The sequence below is a fragment of the Pezoporus wallicus genome, unplaced genomic scaffold, assembly GCF_028554395.1.
Source record: "Pezoporus wallicus isolate ANWC-B61680 ecotype Strahan unplaced genomic scaffold, APGP_CSIRO_Pwel_v1 contig_3815, whole genome shotgun sequence".
Classification (NCBI taxonomy): Eukaryota; Metazoa; Chordata; class Aves; order Psittaciformes; family Psittacidae; genus Pezoporus; species Pezoporus wallicus.
This window is the reverse complement of record NW_026637911.1, coordinates 2,869,305-2,884,623: the sequence shown is the minus strand read 5'-3', so window position 1 is coordinate 2,884,623 and position 15,319 is coordinate 2,869,305. Positions and strand designations below refer to the sequence as shown.

The 15,319-nt window shown below is 34.6% G+C and overlaps 1 protein-coding gene across 49 annotated transcripts in view; it reads left to right on the top strand.

Annotated features, from left to right (window-relative positions):
- Positions 1–15,319, top strand: part of RIMS2 (regulating synaptic membrane exocytosis 2) — a 455,492-nt gene that overhangs the window by 234,009 nt on the left and 206,164 nt on the right. For 32 of the 49 annotated variants that reach the window (XM_057408236.1, XM_057408231.1, XM_057408232.1 and 29 more), the window contains 6 exons: positions 1,573–1,781; positions 3,134–3,253; positions 5,024–5,123; positions 5,945–6,068; positions 10,779–10,825; positions 11,975–12,087. In XM_057408236.1, the coding sequence (XP_057264219.1) occupies positions 1,573–1,781; positions 3,134–3,253; positions 5,024–5,123; positions 5,945–6,068; positions 10,779–10,825; positions 11,975–12,087 (713 nt within the window). Of the gene's footprint in view, positions 1–1,388; positions 1,457–1,572; positions 1,782–3,133; positions 3,254–5,023; positions 5,124–5,944; positions 6,069–10,778; positions 10,826–11,974; positions 12,088–15,319 lie in introns of all 49 variants that reach the window. The other 17 variants (XM_057408240.1, XM_057408247.1, XM_057408248.1 and 14 more) reach the window with 1 other exon arrangement.

Below are 15,319 nucleotides of genomic sequence, written 5' to 3'. Positions count from 1 at the left end.
GCCTATATACTGATATTATGGACACAAAAGTAGCAAGTGAAGATTGGAGCAGTTTTTGGTGACTAGGTATATGTACATCTGCAGTGGGACTGTGTGTATATGGTCAGAACATCCCAGGGGCCTCACCTTTTCAATAACTTATTTTCCTATTTTTAAGAAGTTATTTTCAATGTAGATACACAGGTGAAAGTATAGTTTGATAGGAGTCCTTGCTTTTGACAAGCTCATACAAATATAATTGATATGGAGAAGGCACAAATAAGAATGCTGTCGAAGTCAGGATGGGTTTCCTAAAGTACAGGTAAAATGCTATGTTCATTGTGGAGCAGCAAGGAAATATAGCTATACACCTGGCTTCCTTTTTTGGTGGCTTCGTTTGGATTATAAGTGATAGTCATGGTTCTTGCCGGGAATTTTAAAACCTTAAAAAATGTCCAGTAATTTGCAGTGGTAGATTTGCCTAATGGTAGATACCTACATTTAAATGTAGTCCTTTCAATAAAAGTATACACTTGGAGATATAGTCAGGAATTAGTATTGTTGAGAATGATCAGTTTTAACTGTTGTGCTTATAAAGCCCATTTTATTTCAGTGCTTTGCTCCTAGAATTAGATACCAGATTATAAGGAACAAAATCACAAATTTTTTTTGTCAAACTTTGGTTTTGAGTACAGCAGTTGACACAGATGCTACAGGAAATAACTGCTAAGAAAAAAAAGAACGGGCTCATGTGCCTTTAGTTCATGTGGTTAGAGCTGAGAACTCATCATTACTGTAATGAGATAAGTTTTCCTCAATTAAGATTCATTTTTAAATATATTTTAAACCCAGGATTTTTATACCAGGCAATACATAGACTAGAAATCTTACTATCTGCTGGATATCTCCAGTTGTATATTCATGTAGTAAGGGTTAGATCTTCATGAGCTCACTGATTATTTCACTCAGTTCACCTGAAGCAGTGTCTTTGGAGGCAGAGGTAAGACAGCACTGGAAATTCCATGGCAAAAGTACCTCATGCAAAATAATTCAATATTCAAATGCTTTCCTTTCTGAAAATTTTTAGGAATACAACACAGTTTGCTTTTTAATTTAATTTACTGTAAGTAATTTTACATGAACAATTAAAAATGGTGAAGCAGTGATGCTTTACACTGTACATAATTTCATGCACACAGACACAAATATACCTCCTTTCTCACTGGATTTCGTATTCCATGTACTCTGCTGTTGAAGCCTTAACTTTTTCTGGGAAGCACTTTGCGAGTCCTACTAGCAGAGGTTCTGAATCAGATAGGATAATCAGAAGTCTTTACAATTTTACTGTATCTTTTTCTGTCCTTTCACCTTTCCTTTACTGCACTATCTTGTCTGTCTGATTCTCACAGGAGACATGGATTACAACTGGTTGGACCATACGTCTTGGCATAGCAGTGAGGCATCCCCAATGTCTTTGGTGAGACATGTGGAGCCTTACCATTTAGTTTCCTTTACATTTCACATTTCCTTTGTTTTATTTACACCTTTGCATGTTTTCTTTTTTGTATCCTTTTTTTTATCCCACGCCTATAGGGGACAGTCAAAGGGGAAAAAGAAAAACTAGTGAGCAGGCAGTTTTGTCGGATTCTAACACCTTATCCGAGAGGCAAAAGAAAATGGTGTGCTTTGGTGGCCACTCTTTGGAAGAGGACTTGGAATGGTCTGAGCCTCAGATAAAAGACTCTGGGGTAGATACGTGTAGTAGCACAACTCTAAACGAGGAACATAGCCATAGCGAGAAGGTACTGAGATTATGGAGCCTGCATTTTAACCTGCTCATTTAATCTTTGTTTGCTCTCTGTCACTCATTCAGATAGTGCATAAAAAGATAGGGTGTTTCTAGAGACACTGTAGCATTTCTTAAGGTGCAGAAAAGAAAAACAAATGAAAAGTCTCTGCATGTTGCAGCTTTTACTGCTTGGCAGCCTAAGAAAAAAATTGAGAAGCATAAAGGAAGAACCTTTGTTCTTATGGTTGTATAATAACATATCATGGTATTACCTTCAAGTATAAAGTAATTAAAAATAAGGATTCTACTGATTGGCTTATTTGATTTACTATGTTCAAACTCCTGGCGCTGAAATTAAATGAATAGTTTAAACCCCAGGTGAAAAACGGAGAAAATTGGGTCTCTCTGCACAGAAAAGTTGTTTTTCTTTTTTCCCTTTCACTGTCATGGTTGTTCTTTTGTTTTGTTGTCATGCCATTTTTGTGCAGTATTGTGCAGAATTAAAGGCTTTGCCATCTGCTTTGATATTTTTTTGTTTTTGCTTTCTGTTTGGTGGAGATTATGAGAAATCTTTTTAGAGTTATTAGTTGTAAGGGGAACAGATTTGTCTGTGCCTGCTAATTTTGCATGAAATAGAGCATGAAATAGAGCATGAAATAATATTTTGCTGTGAAAAAGTGCTATGATTACACAAAACAAAATTTAAAATTGTATTAGTTGTGACAATATACATCTGTGCCCATGTATAGTAATGGAATAATAGCATTCACTGCAACTGTGCTTTATAGTGAAGTAATTATTCCAAGAAAGAAGTGATACATTTAAATAGGGTAATGACTATAGCTGTTAAGGTATTCTATAATTTTTAATATAATATATAACTACTGAAAGAAAGTAAAAACCTGAAAATGTGTGTTTATCTTAGAGCAAACTGTCGTGGCTGGAATAGTGGAAAAGGAAGAAATGTTTTATATCAGTTTTCTGTTTCGCGTTAAACTTTTTTAGTATTACACTATTCCTCTACAGCTGTTTTTTGTCTGTATGAAGGTGTGATTTCCATTCTATATAGGTAACTATGTATAGTTGTATATATCTGCATAATCAAGATGCAAAGATAATTCTAGATATTTAGAAATTGGATTTAGTAAAATAGATAATGTTATAAACTATTAGACATGCACTGTTGTGGACTATATATCCAAATACATCTTTCCCGGCACAGTTTCCTCTCGTTCTATTATTACAGTAAATGTTAGTGTAATCATAATACTTTCATGGAATTCATGAAATATATCAAGAAATTAAAAGTATTACCAAAATATTTTCTTTAAAATCCTATTCACTGTATTTTCCACCATATGATAGCATCCAGTAACTTGGCAACCATCCAAAGATGGAGACCGTCTCATTGGTCGGATTTTGTTAAATAAACGGCTAAAAGATGGAAGTGTGCCTAGAGACTCGGGAGCAATGCTTGGATTAAAGGTTGGTAAACTAGCTACTTCTATAACCAAAATATTCTCATATTATGCAGGTTTTGAATACTGATATCTATAATATCTTATTCTCAAAATTACAAAATGGAGACATTTTATAATCAACTGACAGGTAATTTTACAGGGTCCCTGAAAGGCTCAAAAATTTGTATTCTTCTGACTGAAAGATTAGACATGTTCCCACAAGTTTGATGAGAATGTCTGTTCTGAAAGGAACTAATTGTATCCTTGCTGGGCAAGCCAAGTCCTGTCTGCTTTTTTCAGTATTGAGCATTGCACTAAGATATAACTGCTGTTACCCAAAAGAGGGAAGAAATGTGAAAAACACATTAGCTCATTTGAGGACTGGAGGGACATCTGGAATCCAATGGCATTTCAATCCAGAGCAGAGTCTACCAGTGGAAGAGCCAAAAGCCAGAAAATTCTCCTCCCTCCCCCGATTGTTTCATTTGCTACATTTTTAATGCACAAGACTGAAAATGATTTAATATTTATTGTACATTATCACAAAGTGATGTATTTGCATCTTTTTCATAATGTATGAAATATTATGAATATATTGAATATTATGAAGTTATTTCTAGCTCCTGTCTTGATCTCATTTTTGTATATTGTTTGCAGTTCCAGTAATACTAGTATGAGAATGAGAATGAATTATACACAGTAAAAGAAACAAGCATATATTTATTTTGAATCAACATCCTTGTTGTGAGAAATTATCAAGAAGTTTGATTAATTCTGCATCCTCTATTTAGGATAACACTGACTGCATTGGGTACACACATTTAGATATAGTCATCCACTGTAAACAGGGATTAAATAAGGGTAGTTACTTGTAACATACTAGCATGCTTTGGAATTTTTTTAATTTAATTGACAAATGATTTTATTTTGAAGTCAGTGAAGAAGCCACTTGAGCACTTTTGGAATGTGTGTAATTGTCCTAATGTCTGAAAATGCAAGCGAAGAGACTAATAGTTCCACTATAAAGTACTTTTTGTTTAAACTTCTATATCTAAAATTTTAAAATCTTCTCTTAAAAGGCTGAACTCTTCACTGATATTCATGAACTACTTTTTAATCTCAATACACATCTGAAGAGAGTGATTTTCAGCCATTATTCCTGACCTAAATTTTCAAATATTTGCATTATTAAAAGCAACCTAAGCTGGATTTAGTATTACAAATTTTAAATTGCAATATGAAGGCTGTTAAGAAACTCCTAAGAATTTGAAGAGCATGCGGTTATAATGGATTTTGGTATGTGAATCTCCTGATTCTAAGATAAATATTAAGGTCAAACCTGTTGGAGTTTCCTGTGGAGAAATCTTCAGTATGACAAGCATTTTCATCTGAATTGCCAGCCAATCTGAATTTGATTAATGGAGGTGTTTGATGCTTGGTGTGAACATCATCAGTTTGGTTACATTAATACATCTGTTTTCAGTTTAAAAGTATTGAAATAATTAGTCTCCTAACCCAACGGCTTACTTTTTTGGGGTGGTAATTTATAATAAAGTGAAATACTATATATATGTTTGGTAAGTCTAAAAGCTTTAGCATTCTAAATTTGCATTGTGTTTAAATTGCACAAGTAGCCAGAATAGATAGAAACATAACCTGTCATAGCTAATATTCTGTGTCTTACCTGGGCTACCTGAAAACCAGGAACATAACTGAATTCTTCTTTCTGTTGCCAGAACATTGAAGTCATTTAAAGTAATTTTCATTCTATGAAAATACTTCCTCTTTGAAACAGGTAGTGGGAGGAAAGATGACTGAATCAGGTCGACTCTGCGCATTTATCACCAAAGTTAAAAAAGGAAGCTTAGCTGATACGGTGGGGCATCTTAGACCAGGTATGTATCTACTATAGTCCTGTACTGGTGAGTCGCTTTTCTGAAGGTGATAACAACTGAGTGAGTTTAATTAGCTATGAAATTATGTTGAAAATATATGATGAACTACTGCAGAATTCAACCTGACATTTAGTTACTAGATTATTGATATTACTTCTTTTGTCAAATAGATAAATTCTCACATTGTTCAGAACCATATTTTCGCATTATTACTCATGCTTTTATACTCAAAATACTATTCCACTAATGTTCTGTACAGTAATTTTGTAGTTCATATTTTATTTAGAGGAAACTACGCTATCACAATTGTGTGAACCGAACCAGCTCAGCTAAGAAACTGCTTCTATCCCAACATGCAAACCATAGATAGCTAGATTGAAGAACGTATCAGAAATATTAGCTGTTAACATAAGAACTAGCTGAACTGTAAATACTAAACTTGTAGAGTTAAATGGATCTTCAAAATAGTAAGTTGATGTGATAGATACACTGTTTTAAAGAGCTGCATTTCCTAAAGAGCATTTTGGGATTTTAGTAAACCACAGTTGCAAAAGCAACTAAGAGCTGTCACTTACTCAACAGGCACTCACTCAGTAATATCACCTGTTGGTGATATTATTGTTTCACTGAACTTCACATATTTCAAGCTAAGCTGCTGAAAACCTTTTATACTCATGATTTTCCTCTATAAAGGACTCCAGACTTGTCTCCAACATAGGTTTCACAGTTCAGAAAACTTGAGAGTAGAATGGCTTAAATTGTCATTGTAAGTACAGTGCACAGCAGACTTCCTAAGAAGAGTGTTATTACTGAAATTATAGGTGATGAAGTATTAGAATGGAATGGAAGGCTACTACAAGGAGCCACCTTTGAGGAGGTGTATAACATCATTTTAGAATCCAAACCTGAGCCACAAGTAGAGCTTGTTGTTTCAAGACCAATAGGGTAAGTAATTTTATAAGTTTTTGTACGAAGTATGATAAAAATATTGCTAAATTTCACTTTTAGGTCAAAGCATATCAAACAGATTTGAAAAAATTGTAAACAGTAAAACTGTCTTCAAAATTCTGTAAACCAAAGCATAGCTAGAATGATAGATCACAACAGTAATTAAAGAGAGCTGGTGTGAAATTCTGTGTTCTCTGAGAAAGTCCCAGGCAATGTATGCCAGTATGGTCAAAAAAAAGTTCCCTTCTGCAGTTTTTTACTTGGTGATCAAGCCAACATTTGCTCTGAAATTGTTATGCTCTTTATTGTTGCAGTTCTTGACTCTTGATTTTTATTTCTCCATTCCCATCTTTATATAATATGTATAAAATTATGTTTATGTTTAGTCTATGAATTGTGCTGAACTCAATTTATTGAGAGTATGTAATGCAGAAATTGCACAAAATACAGTATGCTAATGACATAATCAATATGCTTTGGAAAGTCTTGAATCCACATTCTTATTATCTTCATCTATGAAATCTATTAAATTATTGCAGGTTATCTAATACAGAACATATCTGAATAAATAGCTAGCACTCTGCAGAACTTTTTCTTTGGTGCTTTACATTGCCCCGTTTTCTTAACTTTCAGACTTATATCTCAAAATCTTGCATAGCAATAGTTGCTTTGTTATATTAGACTGTGAATACTTCCCCTTCTTCATCTATTCCTTTTCTTCCAAGTTCCTACAGCCTGCAGTCACATTCATCCATTTTTTGCTTCTCCATTAGAAACTCCATAGCTAATCACACCACGGCTGTGTAGAGGGGAATGCTTATCACTGAATTTGAAGATGCCTACAGTTGTTAAGAATTTTCTCTTTCCCCCACCAAATTTATTATGATGTATATGGCACAACTGGACAGGGTGCTAGGTAATATTATCTAGACTACCTTTTCCATGTGAGGTTGGACCAAGATGGTCTTTCAGGATCCCTTACAACCTGGTCTGCTCTGTGATTCCATGATTATATATTAATAAATATATTTATTGGATGAACATGATAAATATATTTATTAGAAGCACATAATTATCTTACCTTTTTACGAGAAAGCATTGGCAATATTACAACTAAAAATTAAGAAGCATAAAAAAGTCTAGAACTATATAATATGAAGACAAAATTTCAGTGAGGATAATTTATCGGTTCAGCTGTAATAAGTACTTAACATGTTCGACACATCCAGAACTCAATGTGCAGTAACCTAATTTGGTTTGAAAATTTTAAACAAATTTGATAATGACAAAATTTGCTTTATCTTGTTAGTGAGAAGTTATTTCCTACATGCATATTGAATCACAACCCCTTTAGTGCAAAGGCTGTGTCATCTGTCCTATCCTTAGGAATGCTAAGGGACAGACTATGTTACTAGAAGAATATTGTCTCAGAAAAAGAGGTTCCAAATTCATTTCATAAGGTGTAAGATCTTTCATAGTTTCTCTCAAACAGAAGTTTATAGCAGAAGTTTCAAGGAACTGCTCAGTTCTTGAAAATATTCAATTTATTTTCTCCTTCTGCATTTTTTTTCAATGTGCAAACCTCCTGTATTCTTTCTTGTGCTTTTATATTTACTGTCTGTTGCTTACCTTTCTTATCATCATGTCTTCTGTTATGTTACCATGTGCTCCACTTGCTGTCGCTAGAGCAGCTCATCTAAAATTCCTTAAAGAAAGTGAAGCAGGCTCACAAGATGCCTTCTTCAGCATTAACTGCTTGCCACATAGTCTGAAGAACTGAGTCAGATCAGGGCTAAAAAAGTTTTTCTGTACACTTTATTCACAGTGTCTTTTTGGAGTAGATGTCAGAGAGGGTTTTCACCTCCAAAAACCAAGTTACTAATCTAAACGGGTTTATAATTGTAGTCTCAGTGATGAAAGCTTTCTGCAAGTTGGTAAGGTTTTAGATTCTTCTTAGATGTATGTGACTCTTTGGATTTTGCTATTGGCATAACTTCAGGGTTTTTTTTATTATTTTTACTTTTTTCTAATGATATTTGAGCTGATGAACTGGAAATTCTGTAGGATCTTCTCAGTTTAGATTTTGGGTTATAATTAAGTGGACTATAGAAATTAATACCTTATGCTTGCCTAAGGAAACGGTAACACCATAGGTTTGTGTTCTGCCCCAGGGAATAAAGTTTTAATGTGATTAAAATCATTAAGAGTTCAGATTTACCAGATGTCAGGAGTGGTATTTATTTTAACTAGAATAATTGATGCCCACTTGAAGGATTTCACTTTCGCATTGAGGAATATCCTGTTACTTATAAAGAGAGTCTCTAGATGGTCACATAGCAACACATTAACTCATGCCGGAAATCTTCTGACAGCTACTGGTAATTAACTTAGTTGACAAAGAGAACCTGTTGTCACATCCTAATACTCTGAATACAAAAGCAAATTTCAGTAAACATGATTATTAGTTCTTCTTCATTTTATTATGGGCTGATTGCTATGAAAACTGAAGATAACTAGCTGAGCTGATAAAGGAAGATAAAATGGAAAGCTCCTTGAGAAAAAATAAGATACCATTTTGGCTTGCAATTTATCCCTTTTTCCATCTTAAAATAAAATTTGATGGCCAAGTTGTTACTCTGTGTTACCTGGCTGTCTCTTATACACAGGGACTTACCTATTTTCTGCTTTTCTAATTCTCAGAAATAATTTTAAAATTCATGTTATTTTCATAGTTACTACATTTTGAATTTGGAGAGAATGATGCAATCTTCTTGGAGTGGGACATATCTTAAAAAGCAAAGATATGCCTAAAACTACTTCTGTTTCTTCTATACCTGTTAATGTCAGTGATAGTTCCTTTTAAAAAATACCAATCCCGCTGCCATGAAGTACGGGGATATGCATGCCTTAGGAACATAAATGATAGTGTTCAAAGCCTTCAGGTTTATTGTTTCAGCTATCCAGAGAAAACTCATATTCAATTTGTTCACAGTGATCCATATTTTCAAGGTTTTCTTCTCAAACTCACATAATAGAAATAGCTGTCTGAAATTACAAGTTAGGTGCAGGAGTGTATTTCTGAGTAAAGTAATTGGCAAATATTGGGTCCCTTTATAAATTCTGTATACAGCAAATATGCAAATTAATATTTACTTCTTCAATAACCCTTGTAATTTTCTGACAAGTTTTGCTTACTGATGCTCTCTGATTTATTTCAGTTATTGGATAGTAGATATTATGGGAAGCATTTTTAACCTCTGCTTCCTTTTCATATAGCTTTCTAGTAGGTTGACCTTGGCTGGCTATTAAATGCCCACCTAGCCACTCTCTCCTTTCTCCTCCTCAGCAGGAGAGGGGGAGAAAATAAGACAGGAAAGCTCATGGGTCAAGATAAGGATGAGGAGATCGCTCAGCAGCTACCAGCATGGGCAAACTTGGGGAGGATTAGTTTAATTTATTAGGAATTAATAAGAGAATAGAATAGTGAGAAATAAACCCGCATTCCCTTTACCTCCCTTCTTCCCAGGCTCAGATTCACTCCTTTGTTCCTGGCTCTTCTACCTCCCTGCACCACCAAGCAGTGCAAGGGGATGGGGCATGGGGCTTGCGGTCAGTCCTCTTCCCACTCCTTCTTCTCTGACCTTGGTGTCTGCAGGGATGTTTCTTTCATGGTTTTGTTTTTTCTTACTCTACTCTCTCACAGCTGCTGCACAACTTTTTTTTAACTCTTTCCTGAATATGTTATTACTGAGGCACCACCACCTTTGCTGATGGGCTCAGCTGTTTCCTGCAGTGGGTCCATTGGAGCTGGCTGTACTGGGCTGTGTCCAGCATGGAGCAGCCCAGCCTCCTTTCACAGAGGCCACCCCACAGCCCCCTCTGCCAGCACGTGGGTCCTGGCACCCAGTGCAAACTTGCAGAAACCAACTGCACTGAACCACACACATCATGATTTTAAATATCGTTTTTTCTGTGGCTCAGAGCTGAAGCTCTTTGTTCTGCATGGTTTTGCTCGGTTTTGCTCAAATGCCTCTGAAAGTATTTATTAGCATATTGATAGTTTTTATTAGCATACAGTACTGTTTGCCCCTCACAGGAAGAATGTTCCTTTTGGAGGTGGGTGGGCATAATGAGTTAGTCATTGCAATTGAGTGCTTTAAAATTGCATAGCTGTAGACATGATTTAATACAGGTGTTGAAACATCTCATGTATATGCAAGTATGCAATTTTGCCAAATGAACTTGCACATTTTATTTAGTCATGGAAAAGGTAAGATTGTCCAAACTTGGGTTTCAAGGACAGTAAAGGACATTTTGGGATTGCCATTATTAGCACTTTAATATATTTGAATAAGGGTTCAGTAAATTTAGTTAATGTATAATGTCATCATAAAGTCTGCTCCTCGCAGTCTTAGTCTACTGTTAACTCTGAGATTGTTCTTTTTTTATTTACTGAACTGTTTTATTTGTGAATGTGCAGACTCTCTCCTGCATCCACCAAACCACTTGCTCTGTAGGCTTTAATTTGCCAATGAAATTATTTATACTGAATAAAAGATTAGTCTTCCCCGTGGCTGAAGACAGCCAGCAGATCATACACCTTTCCCAAGGCATTCCGTGTTAACTTGAAAAGTGTTATAGCGTAACTGAAATTTGAATATGCTTGTTAGATAAAGGATCAGCCTCTCTTAATTTTCCTGATTTCAGGGACATTCCCAGAATACCTGACAGCACACATGCACAGCTGGAGTCCAGTAAGTTTCAATTATGGGGTAGGAAAATCTCTCTTTTATGTAAGCACAAAAAGATTGAAAAATGTCATCTACAGTCAGTATAGCTTTTGTCTCTTTGTGCATATTTGTCTCAGTATGTCATCTTACTGTATTATCTATCTACCTCTGTTTAATAATAAACTATCAAAAGTCAGGATATTTTGATTTAGGCTTGACATTTGGTTATAGGCTTAGGCTATTTTTGATTGAAAAGTATAATTCTAACTAATATACAGAAACATTAATAATATTTTTTAATTTCCTGTTGTTTTACATCTCAATTGAACCGTGTAAACTAAAAATGGTGATGAAATGTTGTTTATTTACAACCTGAGAGATAGCTATTTTGAAATCAGAATATTTCCACTCTATCAGAACCATTCAGCATTCCTTAAATTGGCTAACTCAGTATTTCATGTGAGGAAAATTACTTGTTCTTTGGCTTGATCTGATATGATGGATTTCAGCCTGGAGTTGTTTTTTATCATTGTTTCAGAATTCTTTTATAATAGAAGCTATGAATAAATGCAGCGACAGAAACTTGATTATAATAATATGACAAACTCCAAAATTTTCCATTGATCAGCCAAGTCTTAAAATAAAATCCATTTTATGTTTTGTGAGGTGTGGATTGTCTTTTGTATTTATAAAAATACTTTACTTTTATTCTATGTTTTATATGTCAAAACTTGTCCTCTGACATTTTGCAAACCTTTTAGGTTTGAAAACAAAATGCACAAAACTCATTACATGCATCTTGATGTTTTTGTAAAAATCTAATTAGAAATTTGACTGACTGTACAAGGTAATAATAACAAGACTGAATTATTTTGACCACAGTTAAGTATTTACTTTACTATGTAGGAATTTGGGGCCTTCATCTTACTAACATGATTATGGTCAGAATTATCTGAAAAAGCTTTTTTTTTACTCTATAAATAAAAGCTTTTGATTGCATGTGAGCAGCAAAAGATTTAGTATCATTATTTGATAATTTTAAATAGATGAAAAATTTACATTTCTCAAAGCTTTATTGTATGTCGGGTTATATTTCTACAATTTTTATTTAAAGAATGTTGTGAAAAATTAATAAGTGCTACTATTTATATAGTATTTTATTTATGATTACAGGTTCTAGTTCGTTTGAATCTCAAAAAATGGACCGACCTTCTATTTCAGTGACTTCTCCTATGAGTCCAGGCATGTTAAGGGATGTTCCACAGTTCTTGTCTGGACAACTTTCAGTATGTAAACATTTCATTGATATTACTGTTGTGCTTTTTGAAGTATATACAACTTTCACTGCAGAGTGCAGGTTTCTTCTAACATAAATTATGCTGAATTTATTTTTATCTCAGAGTAGATAGGGCCATAGTTTCATAAGGGCATTCTATTTTATTAGCTTTTGGAAATTTTATATATGTTGAATTAGAGATGCGTATATGTATGTATATTTTTTTACTAAGCTAGATTGGTAGAGTCAAATTTTCAGAAAGGTCTCATGGCCTCCAGTTACATTTGTGGTGTTGAGTGTATACACTTTTTCAACTGTAATACTTAGATGAACAGTTGGTAGATTTTATTACCTGTGTGCTTGGACATTAATACTGCTTATTTCTTATGCCTTAGCTTTCCTATATACCTTTCCCAGATCTCTCTTTGGTTGTTTACTAATGTTACTTTGGTTGTATTCTTTGTACCAGTGTTACTCACTTTTGTTCTTACTCGCATTGAGAACAAAGTTCATTACATGAATGTTTTCTTTATGATGGTATTTTTTTTGTACTAGACTGAAGTTTTGTACACTTTTCTGTGTCATTGACAATTCCAAAGTGTGATTTTTCAAAAGTGCTCAGTTGTGGCCTGGTACATATTGAAAAGGAGAGGAAAATGGAGTAGAAGCAGTGTGAAGCTGGTGCTAAACATGTTTAAAAATGTCACATTCATATTTCTTCCAAGTTGTTTATGTTGAGTGCTCCATTAAAATATGCATAAAATCTAAGCAGGCTGTTTAAAGGTCTTACAGAAATGGTTTATGGTATTGATAGAGGAGATGAAGAAATGGGTCTTTTTCAATTCAGCAGCCATGTTGGCTCCATTTTGCAATGCATGAGACATTATTTGTTTTGCTCATCAGCCCAACCATCTACAATATATAATTTTGAATTTTCTGTAACTGTTTTACTTAACTACTTTGAAAGACTGAGTCCTTTGGATAAATGAAAAACTAGAAATCTTGACTGTAGAGTGCGAAGTTCTTTGCACAAAATGCAATTACAAGAGAACATGAACTGTCAAAATACACAGACCAAGGTTTCTAAAAATCAGTTTAGCTTTGCAATGCAGCAAAAATTGTTGATAGTGGAAGTAAGGGAAAGAAATCTCTTTTGGCTAACTATCATAAAAAACTAGGCTAACAAAATGTTTTGGTTCCTAGCCCTAACCATGAAATTCAAGGTCTGTAGTTAGCTGCTCAGACATCCAATGCGCAAGCACTGTGGAATGATGATACAAATAGGAACCACACAGAACTGACTTCCTCACTTTCTCAGGTTCAGAAACAAAATCTTCAGGAGTTTAAGATTAGGATTTATTAGTAAGATCAGTAAGTCTGTTGGTTTTGTGGTTTGATTGAATATTGCAGCTTGAGGTGTGTTAGAATAGTATCAGAAGATTTGGAGGTACGTTCTCACAATGGAATTCACAAGGTTTTGTATCTTGGAATGGCATATAAATTCAGTGCTTAACTCAAGAAGGCATCATTCCTGGTTTTAATTGCTTTTTTTTTTTTTTTCTTGTTTCAAGATATAAATGCCTTTAGTAATAAATTTATAACACCTCTTTCCATTTAAGGAAGCAAAATGTCAGAAGACAGTTAAAGATCTTTCCTATGTTTGTCCTCTTTGTACTTCCTTATGTACTGTTTACAATTATACAGTACTCCCTACTACACAGTATCCTTATTTTCTTCAGAGAGCAGCTGATCCCTGAGAACACACAGCTCCAGTCGAGTGACACTGATGTCAGAAATTCTCAGTAACTCTCTAAAGTCCCACTGTCTCAATGTCAACACCTAATATTAGTAGACAGTTTGAAGGTTTGAATGTTTATCTTACCTCACCAATTAAAGAGAAAATGTAAATAGCTGTGTTTCATGTTAATCATCTTAATGGCGCAACCTAGCTCCTGCTGCTGTTGGCTCAAAGCTTTGGGAGGCTAGTACTAAAGTGTTTGCTTTGTGAGGAAGGGTGGCTTGTCAGAATCTCTGAACATGGTGTGGATAGATAGTAATGTAGCACCTAGCTGGGCACATTGAAATGCCTTGACTAAAATATATTTTCAAGATTTTTAAGAGAACTGAAGTATTCAACAGCAACATTTTTTCTTTTCCTTTTTGATCTGATATTTCAAGTTTGTTTAGAAAATCAGAATTTTTTTGACTTTTAAAATTTAGGCATTCATGTGTCTAGAGGTAGTGCAATGACTATTTTTTCCTTCACTTTTTAAAATCTTGATTTATTATTTTATGACTTCAAACAGTTTTGAAACTTTGTAAGAGTGAAAAAAACAGCTCTTCGTGGAGTTGGAGATGTTTTGAAAAATTAGAATGGACTATGAGATCTTCTAATTTTGGACCTTTAGCAAATCTGAAATAACAGGGGAAGATTGAATTTTAAAAATCCCCCCTGTTCAAAAATATATTTCAATTTCAACACTACAGAATGGGCAAGCTTCAGTATCTTGATTTTCCTTTTTTTTTTAATCAGCTCTTTTCTGACAGAACAGTTGATGGAACACTCATTCATTCTGAATAGCTGAGTATGATGGAAATTAAAGGAAGTACTAAATTCCAAATTTATTAGGGGATGTGCTCTTTATGGTGAATGCCTAGCAGGAGAATAACTGAAGAGCCCTGGCAGTAGATGGGGACAGAATGCTGTTCTATCTGGAAGTGGGAGGTCAGCTCACATTCTGGGTGATGGTAGCTGAATTCAGATGTGTGATGAATCTGAAGGAAAGAATGGTAGGCAAGATTTTGGAAGTGTTTTCTGTATTTTCCGAACTTTTGTTTAATTCCGTGTAGTCCTGGTGGGCTGCTGTTAGGGCAACTGTGATTAGTGGGCTGTGAAATCCAAGAGCTGTGGGCAGAAGTAGTGGTACCTACAGTTCAGGTAGAGGCCTAAAGTATTTGACTAAATAGTTGCTTGTATGCAGACAGTGCTACAGATCCTTCAAGGGTTTTAATATTAATAGTATTTCAGAATGGATTTCTTTATGTTCAACATGTTTTTAGCCAGTTTTGCTGCAGTGATGCCCCTCTATAATTCAGGGATATGTATCTCTTCAAGTCTTCTGTGTTTTCCTCCTTATTGACATTGGTCTGTGTACCTGTTTATTCCACTTGAGGTTACAGTGACACTCCAGAACCGGCTAGTAGGATTTCCCATGAAGCAAACCATATCACATAGCTAGGAA